The 16485-nt window shown below is 38.0% G+C and overlaps 1 protein-coding gene across 11 annotated transcripts in view; it reads right to left on the bottom strand.

Moving 5' to 3' along the window:
- LOC120312191 (collagen alpha-1(XI) chain-like) overlaps positions 1-16485 on the bottom strand; it is a 129064-nt gene that overhangs the window by 54716 nt on the left and 57863 nt on the right. For all 11 annotated transcript variants that reach the window (XR_005557813.1, XR_005557814.1, XM_039352559.1 and 8 more), the window contains 7 exons: positions 15678-15731; positions 11654-11707; positions 11506-11559; positions 9648-9701; positions 9513-9566; positions 773-817; positions 523-576 (listed from right to left, as the gene is read on the bottom strand). Coding sequence is in view for 9 of the 11 variants with exons in the window: in XM_039352559.1 (XP_039208493.1) it covers positions 523-576; positions 773-817; positions 9513-9566; positions 9648-9701; positions 11506-11559; positions 11654-11707; positions 15678-15731 (369 nt within the window). In the remaining 2 variants the exon portion in view is untranslated. The remainder of the gene's footprint in view (positions 1-522; positions 577-772; positions 818-9512; positions 9567-9647; positions 9702-11505; positions 11560-11653; positions 11708-15677; positions 15732-16485) is intronic.

The following is a 16485-nucleotide window of genomic DNA, read 5'->3' on the forward strand; positions in this document are numbered from 1 at the left end:
TTTGAGTACTATGCAAATTCAGGAATTTGTCACTTATTCAATAAATAAACTAGAACATTAACATAAAAATGAAACAAAGTATAGTTTAATGTGATGATGATTCTAACTCATATGATTTCTTTAGGTTCTTTTTTTGTATGATATGCAAAACCAGCTAATAATTTGTAAACCATGGATTGTGGCTTACCAATGTGTATGAATCCAACCAACAATGGTTCAACGAAAATATATCTTAGTGTAACATATGGACCCAGACAATATATCTGTTCTGGGCTTTCACCATTACACACTGCAATATCATAAAAATAACTCAAAACCTAATTGTAAATTCAAAAACTAAATAGTGCTCAAAAGTAGTGCTCAAAATCTTATGTTCAGGTTAAATTTCAAAACGTTAACAGAATTTAAGACTTATACACATTTTTCCTGTTGAAATTCTTCCCATTCATTGAAGCAATTGCCTGCTCAATCCCTGCTCAAATCTTCTTTTGAATAAAAGGGGACAGGGAAGGAAATTCATACCGGCTGGCCATGAGAACCAGGATTACCTCGCGAGCCTGGCAAACCACGTACACCCTAGGAGAAAATATGGTTATAGTAGAAGACTTTGAGGAACATTGTTCAATGAAACATGCTTGCCAGAAACTTGGTTCCATTGAAGAAAAAAGGCATGAGAGCCATACCCCTGTTACTCCCCCATTAAAATGGCTTAGTTTGATGCCATCTCAAAAAACCCAATGTATTTATTCCTGGTAGGTAGACAGATACTCACAGCTTCCCCAGGCTGTCCTCTGGGCCCTTGCACACCTTCAGAGCCCTTTAAAAACAAGGAAGAAATGAAAAAATGAGGTATTAGATTAGGCTCTTTCCACCCACCTACTCCCCCAGTTAAGATACATTCAAACTGGGCTTCCAGTTTGCAATCGCAGCACCGGCGGACAATCAGATAGAGCGCTGTCTCCACTGTCTGGTTTTCCTTCATCGGGAGACCCTAAAAAGGTCAAAAGTCACCCTGAAGAGGTGACGCCTGCAAGGAGGACCCTTGGCAGATCGCAGAAGGGCAACAGCCCTTCCATTTGATCCAAGGCAGCTCCCTTGGACCAACGGAGAAAAGATCAGCCATTAACATGGCCGATCACTAAGCCGTACCAGCCGAAAGCCAAAATCACCACCAAGCACAACGAAAGCACCGCGGAGGAATTGGGTGGGACCTTACCTTACCTTTCTTGTACCCCAACTACCTTCCTGTAAAAGCCTTTTGATATTTCTTCCCTCCCTTTAACATGGCGGCGTCTGCCTACTTGGGAAATTAAAGCTTTGAAAAGAAAATAAAAGAAAAGAACAACTAAACTAAACAACTAAAAAACTGGACTTGCACTTTCTGGATATTTGGGGTCCCAAAAAGTTCCCATTTCTATGAGGACCTATTACCTTATCTACTTGTTAAGTTGGGAAAAAAATTAAACTGGATAAAAGCCTAACTTGAGTTTGGAATAAGACTTTACATGCTATAGGGGATATCTTGTGGTGAAGCCTGGTATAGCAAGTGAATTTATTTAACTGCGAGACCTGCTAACTGCCTAGATTTGTCCTTGGCACTATCTAAAAAAGATAAGAACTTGAAATAGCTGTGTGGTGAAAACAACTTCTAGGAATAGTGGAGGCGGACATTCACTGACTTTTATCAAAAATAGTCTCCACTAAAAGACTATCTGTAAACACCATAGAAATGAAGGAATACTACCCACAACGTAACTATAAACTTATACTGGAAAAAAATCCTTGAAGCTACTGAGTTAATAAATTCCAGATTGAAAGGTACCACCCTAAAGGTACCACCCTAAACTTACAAAATGAAGCCCAGATTTCAACTGATGAACTTACAATCCAAAAAGCAACAGAAGAGGAAGAAATTAATATCAAAGTGGACTTTAAAGTGCACCAAATACAATCTACTGAGAACTTTGATAATCAAACCTTGATTTCAACTAAAAAATCTGCAATTCAAAAAACAACAGAAACTGAAGAAAGCAACACTAAGATGGAGGGTGCTGAAGATCAACAAGCACAGCATATTGAGAACCTAGACAACCTAGACAATCAAACAACAATCACAACATTGGACATAACTTCTTACTTAAGCCAGATGAAACCGGAAGAAGACCAGACCGAGCTGATGACAAATATACTAAACCAAACATGGAGATTTGAACTATTAGGCCAATGATCCAATGATTACAAAAGGGCCAGTTCCTTTGAAAAACTGATAACTGGATGGTCTCCCTTGATTCAAATAACATGTGTAGGAATGAAGGGAGGCCCACCTGAGGATTTAAAGGTACTGGCATGGAAGCCTGCTTGGCACAAAAAGAAAGCTAGAGTCAGATTTTAAAAATGGGATTTTTTGACTTATAATGGAAGAGCTTAAAATCTTACTTAATGGGCTAAGGAGATTTTAAAAGATATTAACTGAGTTAACATTTAGGACTTAGATTTACAAGGGAAATAAAAAATCGCCATTAGAATAATAATTTTGAATTATAATATGGAAGTTGGATTGAGACAATAAAGGATACGTTATTAGTAAGTGATGAGGTACTAGGATGAGAAATAGAATATATTTGTATAATAAAGTAAGAATCCATTTAAGTAAACAATATGTGTATTTTAGATATGACAATTATTTTGTAATGAAATAAGGGAAATTTGGGTTACCCTAAATCTAGCTACTATGAATGTTAAGCTAACTTGGAACACTGTAACTGAAATTAAGTAAAATTTTAAAACAGGATACAGATATGTACAAATTAAAATATATTCATAACTTTCTTAAGTGATCGAGTTATAATTAGCAATCTGTTAATTTGAATGTGACATAATAATCAAGGGAAATAGAGATGGAATTCTTGATGATGTAACCTGAGACATGTATAAAAGATTTTGTTATTGGACTATTGATTACCCAATCACCACACTGCTTCCTTAATATTTGGATTTTTGTAAAATTGGAAAATTAATAAAACTTGTTTAAAAAAAGATACATTCAAACTGGATAACAAATGAGTAAACAGTTGAGGCTACTTTGACAAATCCATCAGAGAAGATTCAACTCTAAGTGGGAAATATAATCAGTACTTTGTCATTTTTGTTAAATCTTTGGATTCTGAAAATGATGATTCAATGTGATTATATATGCTCTAGATCAGCGGTTCTCAACCTGTGGGTCGTGACCCTTTTGGGGGTCGCACAAGCCTTTCACAGGGGTCGCCTAAGACCATTGGAAAACACATATTTCCGATGGTCTTAGGCAGGGCTTGTCAATTGCCTTCTCTCCCTCTCCCCTCTCTGCTCCACCTCACTTGTTTATGGAAAATATGCTGCTTGGCAGCAGTCTGCACGAGCTCTACCAAATGTGTCCTGCAGGGGGCGCATGAAGAGTAAGGCCCCGCCCTTCCCAGAGACTCATTGTGCAGCAACCAATTTGACTTCTTCTCGTGCACACAGGTCAGCGAAGGGGAGGCCGCTGCAGCACCCAACTCCTGCGCCCTTCAGCTGACAACCCCCAAACTTGTGCTTGTCAGCCAGGAGGTCTGGCGATGGCTGCTGGTCTCCTTTGCCACCCCGCCCATCCTTGACTCCTCCGCCCGTTCATGTCGAGCCCGCCGGGGCTTGACAGGGAGAGAGGGAGGGAAGGAGGAAGGGACTCCTCCTTCTCTCCTAAGCTTCAAAGCATGATTGGCTTACCAAGGGTGCCACAATCCTCACAAAAGCGGGGGAGGGAGGGGAGAAGCAAAGGGGGCGAGAAAACTCGCGCAGGCTCGAAGGAGCACCTGTCAGTGTTGGTGATGAGAAATTCCCCACAAACCCAGGGAAGGGGTGGAGAAAAGGAGCCCCCTTTGGGAGGAAACCGCACCTTCTTCTCCTTGGCTTTGCGCTTTTCTGTTCCTCGGCAGCCGGGCTGCCAAGCCTCTGCTGGCTGGAACTTCCTTTTCTTCCCTCCCTCTTGGTCTCTTCCTCCTTCCCTCCCTCTCCCATTGTCCCTTCCTTCCTTTCCTTCACTCCTTCTTTGTCCCTCCTTCCCTCCCTCTCTCCCCTTGTCCCTTCCTTCCTTCTTTCCTTTCTTTCCTTCACTTCCCTCTTTGTCCCTCCTTTCCTCCCTCTTTCCCTTTGTCCCTTCCGTTCTTCCTTCCTTCCCTCTTGTATAGGATCGGGGCAAACCTCCACAGCTGATCTGTGCTTTTGCAGAGCAGCCAAGAAGCAGGTCAGCTGTGGCAGCTCTCCTTGGCTCCTGCCCAGCAAACTTGCTTGAGCTTTGCTAGAAAACATGCCGCTTGCTAATTTAGCAGAAGCGCGAATCAGCTGCAGCCCGGAGCTGATCCTGGGGCTTCTGCTAACTTAGCAAGCAGCATGGTGAAGCTGAGCAAGTGAGCTGGACGGAGCTCTCCTCTGCCTCTGGCAGCCTGTCCCCCTCCCCTTGTCCCTTCCTGGGCACGGAGGGGAGAGGAAGGAAGGGATGAAGAGGGAGGGAAGTAAGGGACAATGAGAGAGGGAAGGAAGGAAGGAAGGAAGGAACAATGGAAGGGAGGGAAGGAAAGGACAAAAAGGGAAGGAAGGAAGGAAGGAAGGAACTATGAGGGAGGGGAAGGAAAGGAAGGAAAGAAGGAAGGGACAATGGGAGAGAGGGAGGGAAGGAGGAAGAGACTAAGAAGGAGGTGAAGGAAAGGAAGGAAAGAAGGAAGGGACAATGGGAAAGAGGGAGGGAAGGAGGACGAGACTAAGGGAGGTGAAAGGAAGGAAAGAAGGAAGGAAGGGACAATGGGAAAGAGGGAGGGAAGGAGGAAGAGACTAAGAAGGAGGTGAAGGAAAGGAAGGAAAGAAGGAAGGAAGGGACAATGGGAGAAAGGGAGGGAAGAGACTAAGAAGGAGGTGAAGGAAAGGAAGGAAAGAAAGAAGGGACAATGGGAGAGAGGGAGGGAAGGAGGGAAGAAGGAAAAGACTAAGGAGGTGAAAGAAAGGAAGGAAAGAAGGAAGATAAACATTGGCATTACATTTCCAAGGGGCCATGGCAGTTAAAATATTGTGTAGTTGTAGTTCTTGTTTATTTAATTTGTATCCTACCTTTAATATTTTTATAAATAACTTAAAGTGGCAAACATATCTAATACTCTTTCCCCACAACAGCAACCCTTTGAGGTACATTAGGGAGAGGGAGAGAGGGAAGGAGGGAGGGAGGGAGAGAGAGAGAGAATGATTAAAATAAACTACAGTTACTGTTACAAAATACTAACAAAACATCCATATAACTATAGATAGCAATATAAAATTAATTTGAACATCAACTTACCATTATATCTAGAGCATATATAAACACATTGAATCATCATTTTCAGAATCCAAAGATTTAACAAAAATAGATAGGAAACATGTATCCTTGATCCATTCCTTAAAATCAGAAATTTTAAGTACTTTTTAAAAGTTATATAAAGCTATCATCTTTGCCATGTCCCAAGCTAGATGGGACCACATTCTTCATGACAATTCTTCAGATATATTGCTAATATTTTCAATTTACTCTTTTATTACTTATTAAATTGAGTTGTTAGTTTCCAAGTTGTGCATCACTTAAGAATCCCAAAATTGCAGACACTTTAGTGGTTGCCATATTCTTTCATTAATACATATTTCAATTGTATACATTCCAAACAAATGTTAGAGGTTAGTCATATGCAACATGCTATCTCTCAAAGTCTTTAAAAACATTAGGAGCCACCTGATTTAGTCTTGATTCTTTGTTTGGCCCAAGCATCACAATGAAGTATATCTCCCTATATTTTCAAATGTGAGTTATTCCATAACATCAATTTATCATGTGATTTGAAATAAGAACTTAATTGTTTATTTATTAATGACCAAATGCTTTAGCTTTCAAAGCTAAAAGACCAATATCCTTGTTCATAACACCTGGACCCCAAAACATGCCAAGATTTCATTAATGTTATATGCTGGTGCTCAAAACAGGCCCAAAGAGAGGAATAATCATAAAAACACTCATTCAAAAAAGTAAAGATATTTAAACAAAAGCCAATTGATAGAGTATAATTGGAAATCTGGAAGTTTGAAGCAGCTGTTATTATAACCTCAGTTTGGCTAATGGTAGTCATAAAGCTTTAGCCATCCATAACAAAATGTTTTTATTATCTTCTCTGCATAAAATATCTATTAGTATTAACAGCGAAGTCCTTCTTAAAATATATATTAATTTCAATGTAATATTTATTTCAGGGCAATCTTGCCTCAAAGACTTAATGTAATGGTTTTAACCATCAACAGAAACTGTATCTATATATTTAGATATATTCAGTTCAAGACACAGTACTGGGATGTATTTTAAAAAAAGATATAAATCCAAGTATTGTGTGAAATTATATGAATTGTAAATTCTAATGTTTTAGAATAATCTAGAGGCATAGTAGATCCCAAAGGCAGCAAATCAGATATATTCCAATTATTAGTATAACCAGAGGGAAAAAATATATTGTATATGACTTCAATAAACATAGGTAATGACATCACATAATTATCAGGAATAGTCATACTAACATCAGCATATATAAATAATTTATATTCCATATATTTCACCCTTAATATTTTCAGACTACTTAATAAAAGAAGTTAAGAATTTAAGTATAAAACAATATTTGTTTGTTTTCAACTCTTCTTTCATCATAGACTATTTGTCCCAAGGATCTGTCTGCTAACTACTGTCTACTATTAAAAAATCAGGAGTCTGACTGCAATAAATTTTATGAAAAGATATAAGCTTTCCTAAGAACAGTTCATTTCATCACATGCATCAAGGGGCTGAATTGTTGTAGGATTGAAATTAGGATGAGGTGGAAGGGGGGAAAGGATGAGGAAGACAGAATGATTATGCAAACACAAGTTAGATAGGAGACATTTCAATTATCAACTATAATTGATTTAAAATCATTGCGTTTGTTGAGACCTTTTTGATGTATATGAATTTAATAACCTCTCACTCAATTCTGCTGGCAACTATTTTTTTCCAAGATGGTTACTTTGAGATTTATAAGGAAGTGTTCTGGAAAGTTGCAATGCTCTAATATTATTTTATCTTTTTGTCTATTTTCCAAATCCATATATAAGCTGCAATTGATTCTAGATGTTGTTCTGAGAAGCTATACAATTGATGCTGGGCACTAACCAGGTCATAACGTAAACCTATCAAGAAAAAAACACGATTTACAGAATACACTTCATTTATTGGACACTGTAAGAAAAAAAAATAAAACAAACCAGCTTTCCTAGAAAGTGCTATCAGGCCCACCTCACTTTAGAATCCCTGATAAACGTCTTAAGAAATGCTGTTTCCCATATCACCTTTTGTGATATTAATTAAAATAAGCATGTCAAATGAAAATATTTTAAAGTTTTTAATAATTATAAGTATTAATAATATTAATACTTATTTATATAATATTGCTTTAAGCTTTGGTGTACATTCCTCTGTCACTTGCCTATGACTTAAATGTCCTAGATGTTTAAATATGTTGCTTCTATTGTTATTTCAGTAAAGGCTATATTTGTTGGACCCAATTCAATTAAACATATAGCATTAAAGGCAGTCTTCTCCATCTGCAGCATCTGAGATGGACTTCAACTCCAGTTATCCCTGGTCAATTGACATGGAATTATGACGACACATGATTTGGAGGCCTCCTAAGTTGATGCGCTGGACTAGAAAACCCACCAGATCAAATGGCTCATAGTCCTTGATGGTTGAAATGAAAGATAGCTGTAAAACAGGGCAAGTCATACTTTTACTGAGGACTATACTTTTCAGTCTTAAGAAGATCCTGGGAGCTGTCAAGTGGTGCCAGAGTGACATTACAATCAGGACAGGGAAAATTTTTGGCCTATTTCTGTAACTCTAATTAAAACAAAACAAAATAGTCAGGGATTGTATTTTTGTTTGATACCTTATTATTGGTTATTGAGAGCTGCTGGGTAGGAGAAAATGGAATTGTGATGTTGCTGGCTTTGAATGAGACTGAAATTCTGGCCTCTTTTAGGCTTACAATGATATGATAGTAATAACAGTAAATAGGTGTGCTATTTTACCATTAAAATCATTAAAATATTAAAAAAGCAAAATCCATTTTACTGCTAACTCTTTTGTTTTAAGTATTTTACCCTATTTTGAAATAGAACTGAAAATGCTCAAAATATAGAGCATGTTTTTAATATCTTTGAAATACTGTAAATCATATGCTGAATTTTATTGGTTTGATTCTGGGAACCCCAAACTGAGCTGAGAGTATTGGGTGTAATCCACTGTTATAGAAGACAACAGTACACTCCATCTCTAAATGTTTTCCAAGATAAAAATGCTATACTATTGTGGAAGTCAAAAATAGCCCTATCTCTAAAAGTTTTACAAGAAAAAGGTTCTACACTATTTTACAAGGCAATATCCCCCCTTATCTAAATGTTCACCCCCACTTTCAATCTATGCTTACTGAGCTTGACTGTTTCTTGCCAATATCTCATTACCAAGCTAGCTAACATCATCAGTGCTAGTAAGGCAAATACACTGCAGCAATCCTGAACATCAGAAAAAGGAAGCAGAGCACCTATGCAATGTCTTGCAACAAAACGGATGCCCACGCAACTTTATCGAAAAGTGACTGACCCCGTCAACCCAATATAGCACAACTAACACAAGCCATGAAAAGCACAACACTGCCATACATCAAAAAAATCTCAGAAACCACCAACCAACTGTTGCAACCACATTGCATCACTGTAGCTCACAAGCCAACCAAAGCCCTCCAAAATATCATAAGTAAACCAAAAGACCCAGCAACCCCAGAAGAAAAAATAGGAATTATTTACAATATAACAGTGTAAGGACTGCAATAGCCACAGGGGCCAAAAGGAACATCAGTTAGCAGTCAAAAAGCATGATGAAAACTCCTAATTTCATAACACATTAACAGACTTAACTATAGTTTTAACTGGGAAACTGTGAACATCCTAGACCAAGACACGTCCCAAAATGCTAGAGAATTCCCAGAAGCCTGGCACTCAGACAAATTAGCCATCAAGAGACACACAGAGATCCACATCTACATACTCTTCAAAAGAGACAATCAAAAAGCCAAAAAGGAAACAAAAACACCTCTTCACCAGCAATCAGATAAGCAGAGATTAACACCAAGATTTACACTAGACCAACAATCAAGAAGCAAAGAATACCCCAATCAAGAAACTACCAATGCAGACAACCAAGCTAACAGTAAATAATAGCCTAATCAAAGAACCACTAAGTCCACTCCCCACCAACACCAACAGCAAATCCATACTAGCACTAATGATGTTACCTAGTTTGTTAATGAAACATCTGCAAGAAAACAACGAAGCTCAGAGAGTACCAAGGATCCCACAGTTCAACCCTAAGCTACAAATATTCTATCAGAATCAGTACGTACCTTAGAACCATCATTTCCAGGAGGTCCAGGTAGGCCTGGCTTTCCTATATCTCCCTGCAAAGCAATAAAGTGGAGAGTGAATGTTGGTGGTAGCTTAAATAGACGACAGTAGTATAGATATTAGGGTACTCTTACTCTGTTTCCCTTTTCTCCAGGGAGTCCTGGGAGACCATCAAAGCCCCGGTCACCCTATAAGAAAGGAAAAAAGCAGATTATTGACAAGTATAGACCAGTTTTTCAGCTGATGGATGGATGGATGGAGATAGATAGATAGATAGATAGATAGATAGATAGATAGATAGATAGATAGATAGATAGATTTGCATGCCTAATTTTACAGCAACAATGCTCTTTGTCCTTAGAGCAATCCTACAAGATAAACAGTTTTTTTAAAGAACATAAATTTTAAATTATACCCAAGAAATAGGTGCACAGAATGAGGGGGCATGGTAAGGGGAGGACAATGTTGTCTTGATGATCAATTTGCCATGTTTTGATAGGCAACAATGGTGCTTCAGAATTTAAAAGGAAGCAAAACCTGAAAATTTAAAAAGAGGTTTAAATTTGTTGGATTGTAAACCAAAGCCAAGGATTTGCTATTTTTGTGACTGTGTATGTCTTGGAGACTAGCAGCTGAGACAAATAAGATTCAGGAATTCTGTGGTTTGACTTTCAATTCAGATGAACTAAAGCAGCTTCACCCCCATCTCCCTTTTTGCAATATGCAGGAAATTAAATGTAATATTGACTGTCAGCAGTGAGACTCTGCAGATGTTGTTGAACTACAACTTCCACTGACCCCATTCTATAGAGTCAGCCATGAAGGATATAGAGTTGTAGCATGTATGGAATATCCCAGAGATCTAATCCTTGTATTGTAAAGATTATAATAGATCTCTTTTTTAACAAGATCTGATGGGAGAAGGGAAGGATGAATCCCTGCATTTTTTTTTCCCCTTTTGAGCAATGAAAATTGAAAGCACTATGGGTATTCAAAGGGACAAAAGTCTGAAGTCCTCTTATTCCACATACTAGAGTACTTGTGTGTGCATGTGTATATGTCTGTGAGGGGGGCAATGCATATGGGGGTACATGCTGCCTTAAAAAATAGAACTATGTAGTTATGGTTATGTGCAGTTTGGCCTCACAACTTGTATATGGAATTTCATTTTCATAAATACTAAAAATATTTATATTTTCCAAAGCTTTTGATTTTTTCATCCCACTACTTAATAATTGCTCAGAGGAAATTGTGCATACAAAGCCCCCACACACCGGATCCTCTCCATTCACTCCTTTATTATCATTTTTAAGGCTACACAGGAGAATTTAATGACTTAATGATAAATGACACACAAATATGCAAAAAGCTCCAGTTTCAGTCTCTTGTATCTTGAGACCAAAATCCAGGATAGCTGATGACAAATCACAGATTAGGTTGGCAAATTGCACAGTTTTTTATAGTCTTACCTGTGAAGGCTTTGGCAGTTAAGGAGATGTGTTGCCAATGAGCTACTTCAAATACTATTCATGTTCAGGGAGGAATTATATCTTTGAATATATGCTAGGAATCAACAACAAGGGAAAGATTGTTGGTTTCCTACCCTGTTTGTGTACCTGTGGAATTGCCTGGCTGGCCAAATTTGGGAAACTAGATGGCTTAGATGGGCCTACTTCTGATTCAATGGGATGCCTCTTAATTTCCTGCACAATTTCCTTTTGAGTGCTGAATGGGTTCCAAGACCACAGTCACAAAATGCAGGGGGGGGGCGGTTTGGATTTTTGCGTGGCATGCATATCACATGGATGAAAATTTCTCTTGAATCCAACAAATTCAACATGAAAGTGGAAACAACATTTGATTCAGCTCTATTTGCACCCCACGGCTGTGTTGCTATTGCAGGAAAGATCAAACCACCATGGGAGTGGGAATCTCAGAGCTCTCTTCCCCTCCTTCATTTGAATTCCACCCTACAATTAAGGTTTAGAAAACCTTGGGTCCTGTTTCTCCTGGGAGTCCTCTGCCACCATCAGCTCCTGAACGACCCTTTAAAAAAATGAAAAGGAAAAAAAGAGTGAGAAAAGGGGGCAAAGGCAAGTATTCCTACAGATTGGCACCCATCTGTGTATCTGATGCTTACCCGCTTGCCAGTTTTCCCTGGAGGTCCAATTGGTCCCTGTATCCCGGGGGAACCCTATAATGAGAATTGAAATAAATGAGACCAACAGTTGCTCTATGTGTGTTTGTTTTCATATGAAAATTCACTTCCATTGGGAAAATGATGTGCCTTGACTTAAATCTCATCTGGAAGTTTTGGCCATTAGTGGCAATACATATTTTACATTAACATCAATATAAGATCTATCAGAAAGGACGTCTTATAGATGCCCTATCCTACTGATAAGGACAAAGTTGTAAAGAGCCCTGGTGGTGGAGTGGTTAGAATGCAACTCTGCAGGCTAACTCTGCCCACAGTCTGGAGTTCGATTCTAATGGGTTCAAGGTTGACTCAGCCTTCCATCCTGAAGTCCCTTAAAGGAGGACCCAGACTGCTGGGGGCAATATGCTAACACTGTAAGAGATTGCTGCAAAGAGTGGTATATGTAAAAAGTGGCTGCTGTATGGAGTGGTATATAAGTCTAAATGTTACTGCTATATTAAGATCCAAAAACAATTACCAATCCAGAATGCAACATCTTTTTTTAAATACATTTTAACTTTATTTCCAAAATTAAAATACAAACTTCAAAAAAACTCCAAAAACAACAAGCAAAGCAAAAACTAAACAAAACCAAAATGTATAAATGCATAAAAAACATACACACATATTGCCCCCTAATTGAATATTAATAAATATATTTCAACAATAATAGTTTGCAAAACAGGTCTACAATCTGTAAACTTCTCTAGCAATAGTTGCCCAACTAATTTGACCTACCATATATTTACTGGGGGGGGGGGAGGAAATCAGTTAACAGGTAAAGCTAACAAAACTAAACTCCAAAGTCCTCTGTTAACAATCTATTATTGCATTTCACGTGCAGAAAGTCCACTATGGCTTCTAATCTTCCACTGCAATCATCATCTCTAATCTGTCCAGGGTCAAATATCTTTGACTGATTCTTAATAATAATGTTTTTTCCTTAAAATTATAACTGGGATATTTCCCAACAATTCCATCTCATTCCCCAAAGTCATAATTTTCTGTGGTGAGTATTTCCACAGCACTTGCTGTTCAGAAGTTTTTTGAGCCAATTAAACCACAACATCTCTTTAACAGTTGTCTTCTGACTGAATATACTAAGTCTATTTCATAATCTCCATCAGTTTTCTTAAGAAAATCTAGTTCATCACTCATCCATATTGCCATCTCTAAACCTTCATACCCTTTTCAGCTTTCTCAACAGGCCTGCAATTCTCAAACAAAGCTCATTCTCCTTCAGTTCTGTCAGCAACAAATTGACTTCCAATTGGAAGTCTAATTTAGCTGTATTATTTGTATCTGACTAGCAACCTTAGGTTGATTTATGACTGTTGTTAAACCATCAAACAATTTATCTATATTTTCACTCAGAGCTTGTAAGTTGAAAAGCATTTTTTAAAGCTTCCAAAAGGCTTTGAGATTATGTTGATATGGCTTTATTGTTGTTTCCATTTTTAATATAGTCTAAATTTCTTTTATACCGTAGCTGGACTTTCACAAAAAAACATAGGCAATTCCTCTCAAGGACAAAAGAAGTTGATATTCCACATACAAAATGTCCGCAGGAAAAATTAAGATAATATTTCCCATGAAGGAGAATAAGTAGAAACAAAAGAGAAGATTTCCATCTAATCAGAGAGAAAAAAAGATAAGAGACCAGTAATATATACAAAAGCAAATTAAAAAAGGCAAGTTCTTTTTAAAATTAGTAAAATACAAAAGCCTTGCAGTGGTCTGGTACAGATATAAATCAAATCACATCACTTTCACTACCAAAGAGAAAATCTTTATGCTGTTGGTTTCAACATGGCAAAAACAAATGTTTCTTAAATCCAAAGCAAAGCAACAAAAAAGATAAAAAGTTCACAGTATAGCAAGGGCTATAAAAATAAATCAGCATTCAACCATATGCTTCATTAAAGATATAAGTCAAAAGCAAAAAAGAAATTCAAAACAAGATGTTTAAAACCTAGGCCTAAAAAAAAACTGCTTACAGGAAAAGATGGAGACCTGACCCTCCAATCACTCTTATCAAGAATCACAATTGTCTAGATTCATCTTCTCATAGTCTTGAATCGTTCCTAATTACTCACATTCAAATCTGGGGAGTGTGCTGCCAAAGAGCCAGCTTTGGCAGCAAAGTCAGCTGTTTGTCAGCAGGAGAAAAATTTATCCTACCACTCAGTGTGCCATTTCCTGGAGGACTCCAGAATGCAATATCTAAACTATTAATATCACCAATTTCATTACACTTGTTATTACATAATAAAACTATTCCAGAAAAAGAGAAGATTTTAAAGCCTATTCCTATAAATACGTACCGTATATGCCGGCGTATTAGGCAACCAGGTGTATAAGACGACCCCCGTCTTTATCGCTGAGCCGCCTTCCTAGAACGTCGTCTTATACGCCGGAAACTACCAGTATTTCCGGCGTATAAGACTACTCGGCGTATAAGACGACCCCCATCTTTGGCGCCGAGTTTAGCGCTTCCAGGAGTCGTCTTATACGCCGGCATATACGGTTATCTCTTCAGACCCATAAGAAAGACTTCTTGTGTGTATCCCAAACTTTGATTCAAGAAGGTGGAGTCTTCCTCATTAGGAATTTTGCTCTTTGGAGCATATTCTTGAGAAAGACTTAGTACTTCATTCCTTTCCTGATGTTAGATCAGAAGAAGAGAACTTTCAGATTTTCCAGACAGTGTCCTGTCCGTTAACTCTCAATTTCCATTTATAAGATATGTCCATGGGTTATGGACCCTGAAAGTTGTTTGTGAGAGCTACGGATTACTTATCCTGGGACAGGTGGTGATCAAAAATCCGAAATTACTGTATGTTTAATCTTATTTCATTTCTTTCTATCCTCTGAATGCATTTTATGATACATTTTTAAAGGGGAGGATGGGGCTGAAATAGGGTACAATATAAATCATAAATAAATAAATCACAAATAATTTTCTACCAGTCAGTGGTAGGATGAGGGTATAATAGATAATATACCAGGAAAATCTTGCAAAAGATCTACATTTCTTCAGTACAGGGATGTATTTTTATTCCATGAATGGTAAATGTTTATGATGAGGGGAGGGAGGGAAAGAAAGAAGAAACTGATGGAAAAAAGACTCTTTTACTTACTTTGCTACCAATGCCAGAATTCTGTCTGCTAAGGATAACCTAAAAGCCTTCTCATCTGAGCATGCCAGGGGAAAAGATCAGCATGCTTAAAATGGCTACAGTACACGTTCCAAATTTGAGGGAAGGGATGAATTATTATCTGTTTTGCAAAACTGCTTATTTCATATTCAGATTCAATTTTTATGCAGTTCAATAAGGAAGAGTACAATATAATAGGCAAAGTAAATCTATCAGGGTAGAGAAATTTTAATGTAAAATGTATACTGTACAAACTATAAAATGGACAGGAGATAAACAAGTGCAAGAATAATGAGAGACAGCCACTTTGGTCTAAGTAGGGGTGGAGAACTATGGCCCTTTATGATTTGTGTACTTCAATTCCCAGAATTCCTGAACCAGCATGGCTGGCTCATGAATTCTGGGAGGTGAAGTCCGCAAGTCATAAAGGGGCCATAGTTCCCCACCTCTAATCTAATGGTTAATCACCAGGCTAAAAACAGGAGACTGAGTTCTAGTCCCATCTTGGGAACAAACTCAGCTTGGTGACTATGATTCATTCATTCATGAAGAAAAACATTGACAATATTTTGCCAAGAAAACTGCAGAGGTTAGTCCAGGCAGTCAACAGCAGTCAAGACTGGCTTGAAGGCACAAAGAGAGAAAAGGATGAGAAAGCCTAAATGGAAAAGAAGCTGGACATCAGCCTGGCATTTTTATACTTCACACTTTACCATCCTTGTGTCCTCCAGGGGTGTTAGATTTCCACTCCCAGAATTCCCTACCAGCAAAGCCCAAGCCCCTCCTCTCCATCTTCAGTAACCAACCTGGGGTCCGGCGTCACCCGAATCCCCTTTTTGTCCTGATTTTCCTGGTAGACCCTGCAGAAACCGTATTGTAAGTAGGTTAATTTCTTCCATAATATTCCAAAGATGAACAATCCAACCACAGTAAATATATATATCCAGGATTTGATGGGGGAGGAAGACTATTCTATCTGTTAATTAAAAAAAAATCAGCAAAATAATACATATGAGGGAAAATTTAGGCATTCTTCTCCTGAAAACACTAGGTTCTCCTTGAACAGAAAGTGATACATGTTATGATATTGTCTACACATTCAATTCCTATTCATTAATGGAGAGGTACGGGGAATTGTGATTTCACATAGCATAAGGTAAATTTGGGGGAATGGTCTGGAGCAAAAAATATAGGAGCTAAAGTTGTTATCATCTATATCTGTGGGAGCTCCACATTTGCCTAAGCCAATTAATTTTCTATATGTAAACTACTATTATCTGATACCAGCAACAATGCAGTATAAAGGGAAATCAGATAAAGACATTACATCCCGGTATGGTTTTCTCTACCCACTTTGCACCTTCTGTGTTGTGTGGGAAAAATCCCATACCTAAGATCAATATAGAAATACACAAAGTTTTGCAATTCAGGAAATGGTTATGTTTCACAAAACGTAATAATGTCTCCTTCAAGACCATACAAATTCTTCCCTGGGCCATGCCATTTTAGGAAGACCTAGCATGTTCCAAAGGAGGACTGAATTTCTAAAAACTGCTAAATTCTCCCCAAAATGGCATGATCCAGAGACTTCACGGTTTGGAGAGGAACTAGAAG

This window comes from Crotalus tigris, unplaced genomic scaffold, assembly GCF_016545835.1.
Source record: "Crotalus tigris isolate CLP2741 ecotype Arizona unplaced genomic scaffold, ASM1654583v1 scf7180000018445.1570621, whole genome shotgun sequence".
Classification (NCBI taxonomy): Eukaryota; Metazoa; Chordata; class Lepidosauria; order Squamata; family Viperidae; genus Crotalus; species Crotalus tigris.